Source organism: Watersipora subatra, chromosome 7 (assembly GCF_963576615.1).
Source record: "Watersipora subatra chromosome 7, tzWatSuba1.1, whole genome shotgun sequence".
In the NCBI taxonomy this organism is placed as follows: Eukaryota; Metazoa; Bryozoa; class Gymnolaemata; order Cheilostomatida; family Watersiporidae; genus Watersipora; species Watersipora subatra.
In genome coordinates this window covers 52,047,582-52,068,150 of record NC_088714.1, presented here as the reverse complement: position 1 = coordinate 52,068,150, position 20,569 = coordinate 52,047,582, and the positions used below count along the sequence as shown (strand labels likewise).

The 20,569-nt window shown below is 36.4% G+C and overlaps 3 protein-coding genes across 3 annotated transcripts in view; all 3 read left to right on the top strand.

Annotated features, from left to right (window-relative positions):
- LOC137401118 (cytochrome c oxidase assembly protein COX16 homolog, mitochondrial-like) overlaps positions 1 to 20,569 on the top strand; it is a 386,239-nt gene that overhangs the window by 320,620 nt on the left and 45,050 nt on the right. The window lies entirely within an intron of this gene.
- LOC137400878 (tigger transposable element-derived protein 1-like) lies at positions 6,011 to 6,529 on the top strand. The gene has a single exon (XM_068087221.1). The coding sequence runs from the start codon at positions 6,011 to 6,013 to the stop codon at positions 6,527 to 6,529; it is 519 nt and encodes a 172-aa protein (XP_067943322.1).
- Positions 11,000 to 11,443, top strand: LOC137400877 (piggyBac transposable element-derived protein 3-like). The gene has a single exon (XM_068087220.1). It carries the CDS (start codon positions 11,000 to 11,002, stop codon positions 11,441 to 11,443), a length of 444 nt encoding a protein of 147 aa, XP_067943321.1.

Below are 20,569 nucleotides of genomic sequence, written 5' to 3'. Positions count from 1 at the left end.
CCTCCACATTTTATTTGATATGGGCTCAACAGATATGCAACTTTCAATGAAAATGTCAACCATCTGTATGCCGACTTATGACTGCATTTTTCTAGGCTCTTCACTTGAAACATGATAAATCACACAAATTTATAGTTTTAATTATATTGGTAGCATATTATTTTAGGTACACTATCCGTCAAATCCACTACAGCCCGGACCAGTGTACTTTACAACTACGAGGAAATGAGTAATGTTTGGCATTACTGATAAAGCTTTCCCTCATCAAACGAATTATTTACTAGACGAGGCTGTACATGCGTTTCCAATGAGCTTATCACATACCAATGTCTCTTTTATCTACTTCTATGCTGTCTTACTTAGGTTCTGGCTCTATACGAGTTAGGGAGGAGTGAGAATAATACATGTTGTAGTTGTAGTGGCTAGAATAAGAACAACTTCATGCTGATGTACCTGGCATGGCGAGTTGCGAGCAACTTGAACCTCAATGTGGAATTCAACTTCATGATCGCGGGTCATACTACATTTGGTCACGACTTGTTCTTTGGCTCGTTCAAAAGACGATATCGACGAGTTTGTTTCATCAGTCATCACTACATGAAGTTAAAGAGATTAGTTTTATCAACAACCTTTTTGCACACTCAATTAAATTGATTTTTCGATTAATGTTACATGCTGTTTTTGTGCTTGAAATGATTGATTTGATCAGCTATCTTGGTTTGTAAATTTTGGTAATTTCTACTGGTTGTAGTTCACGGAGAGGTCGTCAACTTTAAACAAAGCAGTGCTTGTGGGTTTACAAGATGGTGAAATGCTAGTTCTGACGTATGACTGGTTTACCATTTTGCCCTGCTACTTCTCTAAAATTAAAGGAATTAAGTTAGCCCACCAGTTCGTTTTCACAAATTAAACTCCAGGTATAGTTTGATCAGAAATTATTTGTGGGTGTTTCAAGTAACTTGTTTCAATTTTGTTCTGAAAACAGAAATCTTGCTCCAGAGTCACAAGTTTAACTTTCGCTTGCGCAGGCAGCGTCATGGTGAGGCAATTCTGCAACTCATACGAAAGAACCACGAGTTCAATTCAGCAAAGCCTACCCAATGATGAGATGCCTGAGAAACTTTTCTGAGCTTTTTATTTTAAAAACATGTTACTTCAATTTTCTGGCATCCATTTTGAAAATGGCCTTAAGATCGACACATAAAAAAAGAGCTGCGATAAAATTTCTTGCTTGTGAGAAGAAAACACTTCATCAAGTCTATGGGGATGCTTCCATTGACTACAGAGCAGTTAAACGCTGAGTTCAGAGGTTTAAGGTTGATGCAAATAAGCCCAATCAAACTGATATGAAAGATAAGAAAAGTGGGAGGCTTCTATCTGTTGAAAACCCTGACAAAATGACAACCGTATATCAACTGATATGAATGGATTGACATCACTAGTGATGACATCACTTTAGCTCATAATATTAATCATGGTAAAAGTGCCAAGATTGTGGGTCTTCTAAGGTGCTTTAAACTGTGTACCGAGCGGGTTGCCAATAAATTGATACATTTTCATAAAAAGCTTTGTGTGAATGCTGGATCTGAGCTTCTGCAACACCACAATGCCACCTTCCTACATTGAGTGGTGGCAAGAAATGAGACTCGAGTGCATCATTTCAAACTTGAATTTTAAAAAAGTCCAATTGAGTGGCGTCATCCCACTTCATCAAAAACAAAAGGTCCAAATTTCAGCTGTCACTAGATCAGTATTGCTTGAGTTCACTCTAAAAGGGACTATTATTAACTCAAACCACAATATTGAGACTGTATTGACGGCTAGATTTTACTTGGACAAGCCTGAGTGCTGTTGCAACACAACACACAAGTTTATAAATCCGTGAGTAAATCACCAGCCCTGGTTGGACCACATGAACCCACACTTCCTGAATTTGGCGCCATTAGACCTATTAAACCCTATGAAGGTCAGTGTCAGTGGGATACACTACTCCAATGATGAAACTTTCAGACTGCGGCCAAACAGAGGCTACATTATCAACCTGTTGATATCTCACACCTGGAATACAAACTCTTGTAAAACAGAAATGTTGGGAAACTGCGTTGAACATTAAATTAATCTTTACACTCTGAGGATCATTTCGCCATATTATTTAAAGTCTGTACTCCAATAAAAGCTGCTATCTGTGCTTGATGCATTATTTTTAGACAGCCAGCTTACTATATATATACACAGATAATCATTAATAAAAATAAGTAGAAATGTAGAAAATAAATTCTAGTTACTTGGTTAGGTGCCAAGCAATAGCACTTTCTTTACGAAACCCGTTCTAGAACATATTTCTGGTATTGATGGTTGGCAACGGTGTAACCGCGAGTTGTAGAGGGTATACTATCTAGTTCTGTTCGATTTATCAGGCAAACCTTTGACCAGAACTTCTTTTTGTAGGGCATGGTCTTGAAAATAAGGCAGTGCATAGACTGATGGTAGATCTGCCATATCTACCATCTGCCATATCTGGTAGATCTACCATATCACTGATGGTAGATAGGATGTGGTACAACACGCACAGGCTTTACCAATTGCTGTGACTTTAGAAGGATTAATGCTGGCAGTAGCAAATAGTGCTTGCCATCCGTTGACAAATATTACAAGTGCCTTTTCGAACTGCGTCTAGCGATAATTGTATGTGTTTTAACGGGGAAAAAATCTTTAGCAGTTTACTGCAAAGGTCATGGTGATAGTATGTTTACTAAGTTGGCTTTTTATGCTTTTCCAAGTTCACTCCTTGAACATATTCTCAAGTCCCTTTTGTTTTGTTATGCGGTGTACTTTATAGAGGAATTACTGTACAGTGCCCAGACTAATGTATTAGCATTGTATCAGCCTTGCATCAACCAACACAGTCATTATAGACCGACTTCAGTCTGCTATGTAGCTAGTCATAGCCATGATGCATTTTACATGGTCTCTGTTGTCTAGAATAAATACTATTAATTATACGAACTTATCAGTTTCCAATAGTGTTAATATCAACTGATATAAATTTGCTGTCCGCGACAGCTACCACCTGAGGTTGATTGACAATGTCTTGGTATATTTCGAAAATAAAGAAATATAGTCCCAGTGTTATCAAGGGAGCGGGATGGTGCACAGGTATGTGCTTTTCGTAAATGGCTTTGACACAGTTTGGAGAAACTTAAGCCTCATGGATGTCGTATGTGGAAACAAATGCTTGCCGAGCTTAAACATTGTATGTCGATAAAGGTATAGCAAGAGGGCAGATGGAAGAACTTGAATCAAAACCGATATACCCAACTTGGACAAACTGAAAGGACAATGAGAAAAGTGAGGAAAAGTAAAAAAACAGAGAGATATATTGGAAGCAGGATGAGAAAAATTAACTGGACCGTGTATGCTTGCTTAAAAACTCCATACTAAAGTGAAAAAGAAATAGAAGGCAAAAAAGAAACATCAAAATCGAGCGAAAAAACTTACAAAATAACATATTTTATAGCAAATCAGTCAGTCTTAGTAAAAACTCGAAAAAATATTAATAAACAAGCAACTTTGCTACTGCCAAGAAAAATCTCAGCATCAAAGCAGAGTGAGCTACCCTTTGGATAATTTGTAACAAGATGTAAAAAACAAAGTCCACAAAAACCTTGAAGGTAAAACATTTTGTTCAGTGTAACTCATAGTACTAGTAACAATACTAAATGCGCGAAGTGTTATGATCTCTTTGAGTTTACAATAAGGATTATTCTCTTAACCTCTCTATTTGCGGTATTAGTGTTCCTCTATGTTCGTCTCTAAGGTTGCTCATTACCTTCCCATGCTTGAATATTGCTTGTTGTCTTCTTATACTATCAATCGTAATGTTTTACCTGAGTGATATACTGTATCTCAGACTAGCTTTAGACTCACACACTTATGTACAGTAACTGGATAAAAAACTGGCTACTTGCAAGATAATCTGATCGTGTAATAAATTATCTCCCAACGTCACAAACATTGGTCAATATAATATTCTTGTTGCCAAATATTCTGGATTGTTAGAAACGCTTTAAAGATTAACAGTGTTTTGATGCCTTCAGATTTATTGTCAAGAATATTCTCCCAGCTTTTATATCTGTATTTTGCTTCATATATTTATGAGCATCTGTTCACTTTGGTTGACTGAGCTTGGCTGACTCTACTTGTTTTATGTACGACCCTTGGGCCAAGCTCAAAGTACATAACATTTTTGTAAACAACCCCTGAGCAAAATACAAGGACACTACAACAGCCACTGTATTGTTATATTAATATTGTTATATGCTATGCATCTTAGTAAATCTTGCAAGTCATGCTTCGTCTGATTTTACAGCCAAAGTTTGCTCATAGTAGGTTAAACCACAACTAGTGGAAGAATCTCATCCGTATGTGTTAAAGTGAGTTTACTATAGACTGATACCAAAACATCTGGAGCTAAGAATTTTAGATGAAAAGATGGCAGTCAATTGCGAGCTTAAGCAGCACAATTCTTTGTGTTAGTGTCTGTCTGCAAAAACAAAACGGTGTCCCATTCAATGTATCTAAATGCTACTTGTCGGCTAATCGAAGTTGAATTGGCAAGGTACTAATGATCGCCTCATACATACACCATGCTTGTATGAGACGTTGTACTGAAAATCAGTATGTCTGTACATACTGATTTTCAGTACGCATCAAGTTTTCAGCAAACACTTCGCTTTATGTGAATTACGGATTATTTTACCATGTACTCCACCAGTACAATACTCCACCAGTACAATACTTCACCAGTCAGTCCTTTGCACCAAGTTGTCAGAGTACTTTCAAAAGCTGATTACTAACTTGATAAACCTAATAAACAAACTGAAAGCAAACTCATTGCTAAAACACCACCAGCTGAGAGTATTCCTTAATCAGAATGATGCAGAATACATCATTCTTGCCTGAATGAAATCATTCAGGCAAGAGTTACCACAAAACCTGTATTTGAATGCCCCTTTATTTGAACGCCACCTCTTTTTGAGCACCACTATGGGAAAAGGGTTAAAAAATAGAGCGCCATCCTTTAATTGAATGCCAGTTCTATTTGAATGCCACATTTATTTAATCACCACTACAGTAGGTCGTCGTCACCTTACAACCTATGCGACATACGCCCACCCGACTTTACAACCACGTCCATGAGAAAGTCACGCAGCTCACTGCGAGGCGTTGCGTAATCCATTGTTGATAATAGGAAAAATCAAAATATCCAAAAATGTACTAAAATTGACAAAAACTTTATCCATAATCTTCAAAAATGTATCCAAAAAGTATCCACTTTTTTCTTTAATCAAATGACAGATTTTTTCTATTTGAAGCATTTTTGCATACCTAAATACTGTATAACCTATCCACTATACTGACTGTTTTCAGCCTGGTCCTAACACCTGTCTATATGAGTTTCACGCGGAGGAACATTTTCACAAACACACCGTCTCACACACACACAAAATCAATCAACGAAGAATAGTAACATGGAATTAACACAATCAGATAATATCTACTTTATCAATTTAGGATTATTATGCGACACTTCCGGTCTTTAAGCTTTGTGATGCCGACAAGTGAGAAGTGTTGCTGGCAGAAACCCAACATTCATGCTAAAGCATCAGTGTCTTACTACTACTACCAGCACAAACACCGGTTCCTGCTCATTCAAGCTACTCTCCATTGAAACCCCTGAAGATGGTAACAAAGAGGACTGCTGACTTTTTATCTCTAAGCATGCTAAGTGACAGCGGAAGGAGGTTGAACTGGACATGAAGAAAAAGCTCATCAAAATGCATAAAGGAGGAAGGTTAACGATATTGGCCGAGTACTAAAGCTGTCACATTCCACCATTTCGACAATCCTCAAGGACAAGGAACGCATTTGCGAAGCGGTGAAAGGATCTGCACCGATGGAGTTGACAGTCATCACGGAACAAAGGACTGGATAATTTTTGAGTATCTGAATGGAGAATGAGATACAGAAACAAACACCGCTCAGCCTGCTTACTATCCAAACAAAGGCGAGAAGTCTTTATGAGACCATAAAGGAAGACGCTGGAGATGACTGCATTGTTGAATTTAGCACTAACATGTTCACACGCTTAAAGAAACACTTCAAGCTTCATAGCGTTCGAGTCACCGGAGAAACTGCGAGTACAGATGGAGAGGGGGGCAAGAAATTTGTTGACAATTTGGACTCCATAATTCGAGAGGAATGCTACATGGCAGGGCCGGTCTTTAATGTTGGCAAGACGACACTTTTTTGGAAGCAGATGCCCGAATGGAAATACATCCATAAAGAGGCAAAAACCATACCTGGTTTCAAAGCCCTTAAAGACAGGCTTACGCTGCTGCTTGATAGGAACGTCGCAAGATTCAACTCGAAACCCATCCTGATCTACCACTCTGAGAACCCACGAGCGTTCAAAAACATTAATCGCCACACCTTAACCATCTATTTCCATTCAAACAAAAAGGCATGAATGACAGAGGCACTTTTCAAGGACTGGTTCACAAGCTGCTTCATTCCGCAAGTTTGCGAAAATTGCTTAGAACAACACATTCCCTTCATGATTCTACTGGTTTTGAACAATGCACCAGGACATCTATCTCATCAAGCAAATTTTCATCCGATGTTAAAGTTGTGTTTTTGCCACCCAACACTATGCCTCTTATCCAGCCAATGGATCAAGGATCAATTGCTAATTTTAAAGCCAACTATCTGAAGACAACATTTGCCCAAGCTAAAGCTGCGACTGATGTAGACCTTGAACGATCTCTGAGAGATTTTTGGAAAAACTCCAACCTTCTATATGCGACCAAGAATATTGCTATATAGCATGGGACATCATTACGAAGAGATGTATGAATGGTGTGTGAAACAAGTGTATGAAGACCTGTGTGAACACGTTTGCAGGATTTGACAACGAACATGATCTTTCGGCAAATCGTGAGAGAATTGTTAGATTAGCAAAAGATCTATAATTGGAATGCGAAATGGAGGAAGTTGAAAAGTTGTTGGACCAAGAATCAGAAAAATTAATGAATGAAAAACTAATCGCCTAGGAAGAAAAAGTTGCAGAATAAAAAAGGAAAGAAGCTGGGAAAAAAGAAAAACAAGAAAAAGAGGAACCACAACAAATGTTTATGACGAAAGGCTTATCTGAAGGATTATTTTTTCTAAACAAAATATTGGCTCACTTTGAGAAGGTGGGTTCAAACATCGAACGCTTTGCAAGAATCGAGCGGACCGCCTACAACATGTTTCGCTCATATAGAGAAATTTATGAGAAAAATAAAAAACACTATTCAATCAACCCTTTGCATGTTTGTGAAAGAAACTACTCCTCCAGCTACACCGACCCCTGCCACCCCGTCCCCCATCGCATACATTGACATTAATGATCCACAGCCAAGCACCAGCACCCAAGTTGCCAAATCTTAACCTTCAAGCAGAAGAACACGTGGAGATGCCTACAGCACTGAAGATGACAACGATCCAAATGACCCAGAGTCATCCAAGCGAAGAGTAAATTTATTTTTCTGTTCTTTATGCATTTTTTGTACAGTATGTTTTATGTTTGATTATTTTGTGTTTTTTGTAAATAAATTGTAATTATAAAATTCTTTTACTTATGAAACCCTCAACTATTACAAATTGAACAAGAATTTGATCAGTAAAAAGGTTAACAAATACTTTATACAACAAAATACTGGAGCCAAAATGAATGACAAGCAAAGTACATACACTGTACTGAAACTAAAAATAATACAGAACTAAATAAAATGGTTGAACAAATACTGTACAGTACAACAAAATACTATAGCTGAAATGAATAACAAGAAAACAAAATGTTAATTAACTACACCAAAACAGTAAAAAACAAAACAAAACAATGTAGATGATAAAACTTTATTATACAGCATCCAAAACATATGGTAATTTCTAGCCTCATACACTATACAGAATTGACTTACGCCCAAATTGTCTCATGACCGGCCGGAACCAAACGCGGCCGTAAGTCGAGGATGAACTGTATTTCACATTCTTGGTCTTTATGAACCCTTAATAGCAAGTGATCATTAGAAAAGTGTCCACAAAACCATACTAAAAATGACTTGATTACATCAATAAAAACTAATTTGAAGTTCGATTGGCAACTCCAAGTTTTTACAGTTTTTTCATTAAAACTTTGAATGCAGCACCATGTTTTAATAAGTAACTGTATCAAGCTTATAGCAGTTCCATGTTAAAAGCATTCTTGATACTTCAATGAATGTGAAAAAGATTTTCACAATTTTTGATAGAATCTGTGCTACTACATATTTTGAAGCAAAAATTTTGAGGTTATTTTTATTACTAGCAGTTTCTCTTTATTTGCGAGAGAAATGTATAATTTTAAAGTGCATCGCGTAAAAGTATTGCTTTGCCAAAAAAGTTGTTTGGACGCTAATATCAACTAGCTCAGCTGCGCAAAAAAGGAGTTGAGTTCGGAAAACACCGCGGAAGGTATTGAACAGCCAGAAGAATATGAAATTGTTCCAAACAAAAGCAACAATCAGAAACCAACTGGTCAAGCAAATGATGATATTTTTGTCTTAAACGTATTAATTTTTATTTTTGAATGTATTGAAAATATGGTTTGTTCATGTCACTTGTTCTTGAATACATACATATTTATAGCATTTGATAAACTATTATTATATAACTTATAAATTTGTAGATTTATCGCATATTATTTGACAGCAGCATTGCGGTAATCTCAATTCGGCTTACAATGGATCAAAACTCGCAACTTCTCTTCTATCGCACATAAAAAGCTAGTTTTGGCTGCAAATTGTAGCAAACATATCAATGAATGCAAAGAGCTTTTATGCAACCTTGTTAAATATAGTTATGAAATAAAATAATGTCTTCAAATTTAAAATGAAATAAAAAGCTTTAAAGCTCTAAAAATTTGCCACACAGGCTATAAGATCACCGAAGGTTAATTGCAAGCAATAGATATACCCTAGGACACTTTTAGTTCACTAGTATTTAGTTTCGCGAGTAGCACACAGAGTAAAATTTCGCTGCAACTTAATTTCGCAGCTCTGATGAGTGCGAAAATATAATGATGTGAAAATAAATGCAGTGGAAAAAAACAGATTACATTCCTCAGGTCCAGTTTGCTAATAAGAAAAAAAATTCAATTTGGGACTAGTTTGTATTTGTAAACCGCAGGTTGAAATGTGTGGGTGAGATCGATAATTCAATTTGATCACTTGTTGCCATTTGTTTCTTGGACTATCAATGACGTCTAGGTCCCTCCCACCGTGACTTTCACACTCGAATCCCAAGAAGAAGAAAATAGATAGGTAACAATCAACTTTTTGCTACCATAAACACATTTATGCGTTTTCTAGGGGCCACTGCCATAAACGCATTTTTGGACTTTCCCAGCAATTGCGTGGTAACCTGATTTTATTATTCGTTGACCACATAACCCACAATCTTTAAGAGTTTTATGAAATTGAATGTGTTGTCCGAAGATTTCTCTATAAAATCAGCCTAAAACAACGAAGCAATTTTAAACTTTTGTTTGAGAATTTCTAACCCTGTTAGGCCCTGTGTTGCGTATACGCAACACAAACTTTGTAGGCAATCTAGTACCAAGTTAATGTTGCTGTTGCATTAAAACTGGATTTGTCTTATCCTAATGCATGTTTTCTACAAGGATTCCAAGGATTTTTGTTGGTTACATCAATCATGTGACCTAAGAGGGTGTTTCAAAGTTGCCCATGTGACTATATCAAAAAGAGGGAAAAGTTGCCATTTTAGCTTAGCTGTCCTTGCTTCTTCTCAGGTAAGAACTTTAGAATTTTTTTACATTAGACTCAAGTGCAGAGGTAGTTTAACTGTATAAACTATTTATGTTGCATAAATTTAGTCTATAACATCTTTTTTTGTGTGTGTCAAACTATGTGTTGCGCCAGTGCAACATTGGGACTTGTGCACAACAAAGAATATAGTCATAGTGATAAATATCAGATGCTTTGTAACAATGAGGAAGCTACATTTTTCAATCATGTATAAAATATTAGGTATATCATGATACAGACATTGAGATTTCATATATAATAATAATATTACAATTTGCATTTTCATAAAGGGAAATTTGTAATAAAGTTTCGAATAATAATTATAACATAAATAAAATCACATTGAACATTTATAAGAAAGTATGGTCTGGCATTAGAAATATATAGTTATATAATAATATCTTATTAGTATAACTATTTATAATACATGTATCTCTTTATTTTGTTATGTAGGTATACTATAAAATCATGGCTCAACATCGCAGGATGACTGTGGACAATGTATTAGATGAGATAGATGGGAATAGCAGTGACTATGAAGGACTAGAAAGTGATGACGATGATGATTTTGATGCTACCCAACAAACAACTAACTTGCAACTACAACAGGTATATGCATTTTATAACAAATTATTCATATATTCACTAATGTACATACATGTACAATATAAGTTATATAGGCCTCCACATATATCCACATATCTGCAACTGTCCTTATACAGCGTACATACTAATTTATGTATATATACTACAGTATAATATAGTGTATACATCCATAATAAGCATATGCCTATGTAAATACATTTATAGACATTTGCAATAGCCTATGATACTCGGGGAACAAAATCTTACTGATACATGGAAGCTGACTTTGACATTTTTTGCAAGGAGTCTGATAATGAATCAGAAGATGAAAAAGAAGAGAACCAACAAATGGGAATGCAGTTCGGGGGAAGAGGAGAGAATATCGATGGCTCAAGGCTAATTTCACACCATCTGCATTGGATTTCACTGGTCCAAAACCTGAACCATTAGTAGATGGAGCGACTCACACCCCATTGGAATATTTTAGGCGGTTCATTTCTACAGAAATGATTGAAAATATTGTACAGCAGACCAACATTTATAGTGTTCAGAAAACTGGAACTTCCGTTCAAACTGACCACAAGAAAATTGAAAAGATTTTTGGGGTGTATTTTCACATGGGTTTAGTTAGAATGTCATCAGTCAGACAATACTGGGAGATTGAAACCAGCTACCCTCCTGTCAGCACCGCTATAGGCAGAAATAGATTTCGTGACTTGCTCACCAAGCTGCATGTGGTCAACAATCTTACAGTCAGTGACGAAAACAAGCACAAGGATAAACTTTGGAAAGTGCGACCTTGGCTAGAATCGTTTAGAGAAAACTGCCTCAAACTTACACCAGAAGAAAATGTCAGCATTGATGAAATGATGTGCGAGTTTAGAGGAAAGACAAACCCCATACAGCAGTACATAAAAGGAAAGCCACATCCGTGGGGGTTTAAAATCTAGGGAAGGGCTGACCCAGCTGGCATTTGATATGACTTTGACGTCTACCAAGGTGGAACAGGTCAAAGAAGTGCATTAGGCCAAGGAGCTGATGTTGTTCTAAAACTCACGGAATCATTGAAATATAATTCTAATTACAAAATATTTGCTGATAACTTTTTTACTAGTTTGGGATTGATAACTGCTCTAAATGAAAGAGGAATGAAATACACAGGGACAGTAAGAAAAAATAGAATGGGCCAATGTACGCTACTGCAAGAAAAAGAGCTAAAGAAAAAAGGGCGTGGTACCATCGATTATCGAGTAGATCAAAACCATAACATCATTGCAGTGCGATGGTATGATAATAGGGCAGTCAGCCTGCTTTCTTCTGTCACAGGTGTTGAGCCAACACAGCAAGTCAAGAGATGGATAAAGAGTAAAAAGAACTATGAGTACTTTGCAATGCCAGCTATAGTAGCAAGCTACAACCAAAGCATGGGCGGCGTTGATCTCCTAGATTCTTTTACCGCAGCTTATCGATTCAAGCTAAGGTCAAGAAGATGGTATATGTATTTGTTTTGGCATATTGTAACATTAGCCATGGTAAATGCCTGGAACATATATAGGAGAGAACATCGGCTGCTAGGACTACCCAAGAAAGAAATGCTTAGCAGAAGGAAATTTCAGGTAAACATAAATGTAATCAGTTCATACTTGTTATAATACCAGATAATATCCTACATAAATGTACATATATTTATGTATATGATATAATACACCTATACCGTATTGTATAATAAAACAATTTAGATGTGCTGTAGATGTACCTATATGCTGAAAGTGACTTCTGAATTTTGCATATAACAACAAATGCAACCCTTATTTGGGGTAAATTGTAATAGTACACGTTGTAGGCTGGTGTAGCTGATGCTTTGATAAAAGTCAATACAGTGAAGAGAGGTCGGCCATCCTTAGATGACTCAACGGCAGCTAAAAAAATTTCTAAGGTGGTAGTTGTCAATGAGGATGTTAGATTTGACAACATAGGCCACTGGCCAGGAAAATGTGAGAGCAGGGGTAGATGTAGGCATTGCAAGCTAAAGAACAGTTATACTACAACTGTATGCACAAAATGTGAAGTTCGATTGTGTTTTACGGAGGATAGAAACTGCTTCACAAACTTCCACAAAAAGTAGTAGTGGAAATTATCAGACCTTTTGATATCATAAAATAATTTTCTAACCATCATGTAATACTATTTTTATTATCATTATTATTGTAATTATACATGTTCTGTTGGCATTTACTTTGTGGCTTTCAACAATACATTATGCTTGTTAACAATGAAAATAGCTGTTCTTTTCATTCACCTATAGCCCAATGTTGCGTATATGCAACATTTATAAAAAGCAATGTATATTACCTATCATGAAAATTTTTTTTGGTAATTAGGTCAAAATCTTCCTTTCAGTTCATATAAACCAATGAAATAATTTGAGAATCAATACTTATACCTCTGGGCTTAACTGGGCTCCATAAACGCATTTTTGGACTTTCCCAGCAATTGCGTGGTAACCTGATTTTATTATTCATTGACCACATAACCCACGATCTTTAAGAGTTTTATGAAATTGAATGTGTTGTCCGAAGATTTCTCTATAAAATCAGCCTAAAACAACGAAGCAATTTAAAATTTTTGTTTGAGAATTTCTAATCTAAAAACAAACATTTTTCTGTGAGTTCATTAACTACCGCGCGCGAGTCATAAAACAGGTAATTAGTTGTTGATGATATTATAGCCAATTAAGATTTAGATTTTCGTGATTATACAGATAATTAAAGTAGTAGCACTGTCTCTGACAGTGGTGAAAGTAATAGTTTTGTAAGAGTAAGGAACATTGTGGAGGATCGTTTTAGCTTCGGATTGATTGTAGCTTCACATAGCTTTATCGTCGCGCACAAGTAGAGATACATTGAATTTTTGCATAGCAATATTGGTTAAAGTGTTGGCAAAATAAAATATGTAACAAAAATGTTCTAGATAGAGATTGAACTTGAACAAATACTGTATACATATTATGAAGCAATATCGGCAATTTCGGGAAAATGGCTGGCACTAGGCCGATAACGAATTTGTACATGGTTGGCAGTGAAAGAGATAATGTAGTTGAACCTGATGAGGGTTGATATTGTTTTTGGTTGGTAATAAAACTCGTCACTACAATAATTATTTTTCAATTTTATGACTTCACCTACCAGACTTTCATCTTCATCAGTTACAAATTCGGTGACTAAACTGATATCATCTTAATTTGCTTTGCCATGCTGATCAGTCGGTGTATTAGCTATAATGAGTTTACCAGAAATTTCCCATTGAGCCTAACCACAAACGAAAATTGCCTGCATTTCTAATATGACGATTTTATTGTGGATATCAATGAACAAAGCTATTAAATTTCGCGCTTTTGCTCGTTCGTTATGATCGTTTAGTTTCGCTCATGAAATTTTCACGAGAGGATGACACCCGAAAATGCGAAAGTTGGATGATGCGAATACATAAGTGTCCTAGAGTAAACTGGTAGAGACATGTATCAGTTTCCCCTTGCATACTCATTTACATATTTACGAAAAGTTGGAGGCAAGTTAATAAATTTCTTGTATTCAAAAGGGCTAATGTCACTCTGTCCGAAGGAGAGTGCAAAATATAGTTGACATTCGATTCCCCGTAAAAGGTTTATATTTATCCTCTCAATATTCTGATGAGGTGTTTGAAAAATCCTCAACTAAAGCGCCACTCTAAGGAAAAGATTAGAAAATAAAGCACCACGGTGTATAATTAAAGGTTTTATGGTATTACTGCTCAGTTCTAATGTCACCAAAGATATGCTCCACACCCCATGATTAAACGTGACTTTCCAAGAAGCTTGCTGCAATGTTGACTAGCAACCATTTGTGACATTTCTGGAAAATTTGAACACTGAGCTTTTAGGTAGGTTCAAGGAATTTTATGCAATCAGCTCTGCCATAGACCTTGTGTCACAACCACTGCCAATGGATGTTATCGGCACTTGGAAAAATCAACTTACAGCTGAGTACCCATTACTGGTACCTCAAATACAGGTAGAGCTTTGTAATCCCTAAGGAGATGAGATTTATATAACCGATCCAAATGTTTTGGTCACCACCTGTCGGCTGAGAAAGGTACCCAACTACTACGAGGCTAGCTAAAAGACTACTTACTTTTGATACAATGAAATTTGTGAAAAACAATCATGGAACACGACTTACAAATATGCATCTTCATGAACTTGTAAGAGTTGCTGTAGTAGCAGGAAAGCTCGTTTTGATAGTATTGTGGAGTCAGAGCCCACTCATCATTTTGCTCATTCATACCAGACTTGTTTGTTACAGCACATTCATTCACTGATTTTCACTCAATTTATGTATATGCACTTGAATAAAGGTTTTTACATTGTATTTGACGCCTTATTTTTAGATGTACACAAATAATTTCATGCTTTTGTATGGTAAAAAATGCACATCTTTAGCTCATTGTATATCTAAAAGTTGTCAAATTTGGCTCTAGTGGAATATGACCAAAATCATTTGGCCATCTTTGACTTATAGGGATAGGGCCAGAGGGCAGCCGTAATTGAAAAGCATGTCAATCAACTTGTAAAAAGGAAAGAATGTATGGAACTCAGCCTTAGTTCCTTGAGTCCTACAGTAGCCTTGGTGAAAGAAAAAATGAAAGTTGGCAATTATGTGTTGACTATTTAAAACTCGATATAATGACAGAAAAAGATAAAAGGCTAATAGTGACACATTCCTATGTCAAAATGGAGGCAAACATCTGTGGTGAGAAAGAAAAGAATTACTTCAAAGTAAATAAGCAGAATATACATCCCAAACATCATACTAAAAACATACACAAAGCACCAATTGAATTGAAGGAAGTTACAGGCTTTTAATAAGATTACAAATGTAAGACGAAACTAATAATAGAATAACTTCTATTTTTCTGTGATTCTATGCAAACAACACGTGCAAACAGCAGAAGGACAATAATAACACATGAAGCTGAGGGAATTAACCCTTTCAAATTAACCCTCAATAGTGATCCCAAAGTAGTTGAACTAGGTACAGTCAAGACAACCTAGACCTGATAGGGTTGGGCTTCAGTAACTACTTTTACAATGAAGCAACCAATGATCGACAATATTGCAAATGCATTTTATTGCTATGGCATTGTTTGAGGATTAGTCTATGATTGGCTAGAGATAACTCCAATTTCCAAGAGTATGCTACTTCGTAAACCAGAGTGAGGCCATTTTCTTTCTGGGAATTTTTTTAAAAATTGAATATGAGCAAGTGAAAAACATGTGTTTATTGGCATGAAAAAAGCATGAAGGAGGTGAGACATACATAAATATTAATTTGGTTTGGCTTAATAAAGCAAAAATATGAGTATGTTCAAGATCAATATTAATCGATTTTTTTACATGAAAGTGCAGTCTATGTATATATAGTAACCTATGCGTGCATGTATTATTTTGTAAGCCTATATCATTTACTCTTGTGTACTGCATGTAATACTAGTACTCATTTCTGTGTACAAGTATTGCTGTCTCATGGATTGCTGTCTCTGTGTTTATTACCTAGTGGTTATGTCATTTGTTACGTCATTCGTTATGTCATACCTATTGTGTCATTTTCGAATTACAAGCATGTGAACAGCATGTGAACAGCAATCCTGGAAATGACGTAGCCATATGTCAAGAAAAACTGAAGCAGCAAAGAACGATAAGGGACAATGTATGTATGTTAGACCTGGAAAAGGCATACTTACAACTTCATGCGAACAGGTCACTACAACGGTTTCAAGCTGTTCGACTCAACGTTATATGATGACAAGGTTAGGGTTGGGCTTGAATGCAGCACCTAAGATAATGTCTCGTATCTTTGCAAAGGTTCTGTCAATGATAGGGTCACATCAATATGGCAGAGTTGGAAGGAGTTACCAAAGCAATCAATATGGCTATGAAATGGAATCTCAAAAACGTGACAATTTTGACAGACTCTGCCAGAGTATTTGGATGGGTGAAATCTGTATAACAGGACTGTAAAAAACAAAAGGTGAGCGGCCTCAGTGAAATGCTGGTGAAATGACGTCTCAATCTACTAAATGATCTAATCAGTGAGTATCAGTTGGTCTTACAAATAACTCTCGTAAAGTCTTAAGCCAACAAAGCCGATGAACTGACTAAAGTTCTCCGCAAATGGTTGGAAAAACGAGTATGTGCTGTCAATGTAACAACTTCTGACAGTATAGAAGCTCTACATGAAGCTCATCACCTAAGTGTTGATCGTACATGGCATCTAGCCACAGAAAGGTGGGGCCTACTGTAACAAAGAAAGACATTGAAGAAATAGTGAAGCACTGCCATGTGTGCAAACGAATTTATCCTGCACCAGGTCATTAGGAAACTGGTCAAGTAGACGTGAAGAGTGTTTGGTATCGTTTAGCAACTGACATAATAACTACCAGGGAATCCCGTATTTGACTGTTATTGACTGTGGACCGAGCAGGTTTGCGATTTGGAGAAAGTTAAGAAACTTCTTCCGCTGTCATGGAACAGTTAGACCACATATTTTGTGAGCGCAGGTCTCCAGTGGGAATATTGTCAAATAATTGACTTTGCTATAGATCGTTCAAGCCTCTTCTTGACAAATGGGGTGTAAATCATATATACAGTTGTGCTTATAGAGCTTCTGGTAATGGAGTAATAGAACGCAATCATCGTACTATTAAGCGCATGCTTGCCCGCTCCAGTGGCACTGTAAATGACATGCTATATTGGTACAACAATTCTCCTAATACAGATGGTGTTGCGCCATTTAGGAAATTGTTTAATTACAATTCTCAGAAACAAGAATCTACTAGAATATCGGGTAAACAGGACATTATTTTAAACCCTTACAAAGTGGGCGACAAGGTATATGTAAAATGAAGTAACGCCAAGTGCACATCAGTGTGCAAAACTGGCAAGGTAACTTCCTTGGTCTCCAACACAGCAGTTAAAGTGGATGACATGACTCGCCATATAGGAGACATAAGGTTTTGCTGGAGAGTTGATAAACAGCCAGCTACTGTAGACTGAGTTAGACATAGCTAATACTAATACTATTGAGTCAACTGATGGTTTAGTAAACGTTGAAACTTCACCTGTAACGAAAGACAGTAACGACAACTATTCAACTGCAGCAAACAATGCCACTAGACCAGCTAGGGCTAGGAAACCCAAAGATTTTGATGTAGCTGGTTTTAATTGATCTTGGAGATCAGGGGGAGGCGCAGTCTATGTATATGTATTAACCTATGCGTGCATGTATTATTTTATAAGCCTGTACCATTTACTCTTGTGTACTGCATGTAATACTATTACTCATTTTTGTGTACAAGTATTGCTGTCTCATGGATTGCTGTCTCTGTGTTTCTTACCTAGTTGATACACCGTTCTTTACGTCATTTGTTATGTTATACCTATTGTGTCATTTTCGAAATCAAGCGGTCTTGGTGTCAAGTTAGCTGGTGGACTATACGAGGATAAAAGTACTTATTACAGAAAGGATTGGCGAATCTTTCATGACGAATCAAAAACTATTAGTTCGAGCTCCTGAAGCTACCTCATCGACTCCGCAGACTGGTTTCAACCAGACTGCTGTAAATGAATTCTTCCATAAACTATCAGACCAACTTGGAAGTTATGTATTTAGAGCTGCAAGTGCACTGTGTTAGCAAGCAATTAAAATTCATGGAAAGCAAATTTTCTAAAAAGAATTCTGTACATCGATGCTTGAATAAGTAATGGATTTTGTGCTAGAAAACCTGGTCACTGTGTCAACACTTTTTATTTTAGATATGAGTTTGCACCTCAACATATATATACTTTAGATGAAATGGGCATTACAACTGACCAGGTGCTTGCCAAAGTGATCAGCTCTAAGAGTAAAAATAAGGTTGGAGCCGTTGCATTCTATGAGCGTGGCGGACTTTCAACTTACATACCTTTCTTCATATTTTTATGTGTCCTCATGAAAAAGATTTTCATGAATAGCACTCCGCCAGGTGCGAAGGGAGTTGTTTTTATGTCGAACTACATGACAGCAGAGATATTTGTAGATGATTACATGCCATTTTTCATCAAACGCTTTCACTGTTCACCAGATAAGGCAGTTCTGCTGATTTTGGGAAATCATAATTCCTATTAGAAGTAGTCGATTCCCATAATTGTCATTAAAAGTAGTCAAGGTATGCAAGAGATCAAATATCAAGCGCCTTACTCTACCTCTACACTTTTCACTAGTTTCAGCCTCTTGATAGAGTAGTCTTTGGTCCTCTGAAATCCTATTTCAATAAAGCTTATGAAAACTTGATGCGCTCTAATCCAGCTAGAACTATGTCAATCTATGACATAGGTCAATTAGCTACTAAGGCATTCAATTTGAGTATGACCCCAGCAATTATTTTATCAGAATTTTCATGCACAGGCATATTTTCTTTAAATACTCAAATATTCCGTGATTGTGAGTTCATGACAGCCAGTGTGACAGACCGACCATTTCCAAACTCTGTTATTTATGAAGATGTACTGCCTGCAACCCCTGCTACTGAAAATATTGAAAAACACCCAGCAACATCTGTTACTGGAAGCGATGATGATCAGCCTGTAATCTCTGCTACTGTCGCTAATAATGATATGCTACAAACTGTTTCCACTCAAGAGCACATTCTTATTCAGGCTTTAGCTTCTAAGAGAAAAGTCATACCACAGGAAATTATGCCACTGCTTAAAGCAGGACTGAAAAACCCATCTAGACACCATAGAAAAAAAGAAGGTTCCCAATACTGACTGATACCCAAAAAAAGAACAGACTAGAAGAGAAGTTCCATAAAAGCTGTGCTAGACGTAGGCCTAACAACCAGGAAACTAGGAAGAGACAAAATTCTACCAAAGGCAAGGCCACAGAACAAAGGCATGAATTCACATCAGAAACACTGGCAACAAAGATGTTGTATACAGACAGTGACAACATTGATGAGGAGCCAGCTCATGATATACCTATACCCCCAAAAAAGGAAACACTAACTATAAACAGCGACGTACTAGTGAAATATACAATCCAAAGAAAACTCCAACTTACTACGTATGAGCTGAGTATTACATTCACTGAGAATTAGTGAGAAGTCAACTCAGGTACCAGCAACTTTTGACCTTGATAAAGAGAAGAAGAATTTTGATGACAAAAGAAACATCACTTTTATAAACGAAAGAAGTATTTTAGAGAAACTACTTGCAAATAAAGAACCTAACAAGCCTAAAAGTTTGAGTAACTGTAAAATAATCAAACTAGACTATAACTAGATGTTATATTAAAATCTGTGACATATTATCCAGAAAATAATAAAAATCACCGCAAATGGCAGTCATCTTGAGCAAGACGTTTGAGTAAGTATAGTTTATGCTGACTTACTAGCATCCTATAAAAAACTAGCTGCAGGTGCTTGCTCTAATATATTCTACCCTTGACCATAATTTATCATCAAACTTCTTAAGGCTGCACTTAATGATCAAGTACATTCCAGTACAGTACTTGGTACAAGTGAGGATTGCCACGCAGCACTGTACCGATATGCATATATATTCATATAACATCAATATAACATAATGTGTGTGTTCATATCTTAATTGCATACATTCTACTAGTTCTCATGTACAAGAGTGATTTAATAAGTCAGGATAATATTCTTATAAGCTAAATTATTATTATTATAGCGCTTGCAGAATTTATGGAGTTATGTTCGTTTAGATGTTGTCTTTACAATGTAATCTCTTTAATAACTTTGAGGCTATAAAGTTTTTGGAGACAATTTTAAAATGGCTGCTCCTCCTGAATTTTGCTCACATGTTGAACGGAGAGCTGTAATAAAATTTTTTGGTAAGTAAAGCACTCAGACCAACTGCCATTTATAGGAGAATGAAAAATGTAAAAAGCAACCTGTACAAAATAGGCTTTATGCGTAAAGCTAGTGGTACCGCTGCCTATTTTATCTATCCTGAGAAACAGGATATAGATGAGAACGTT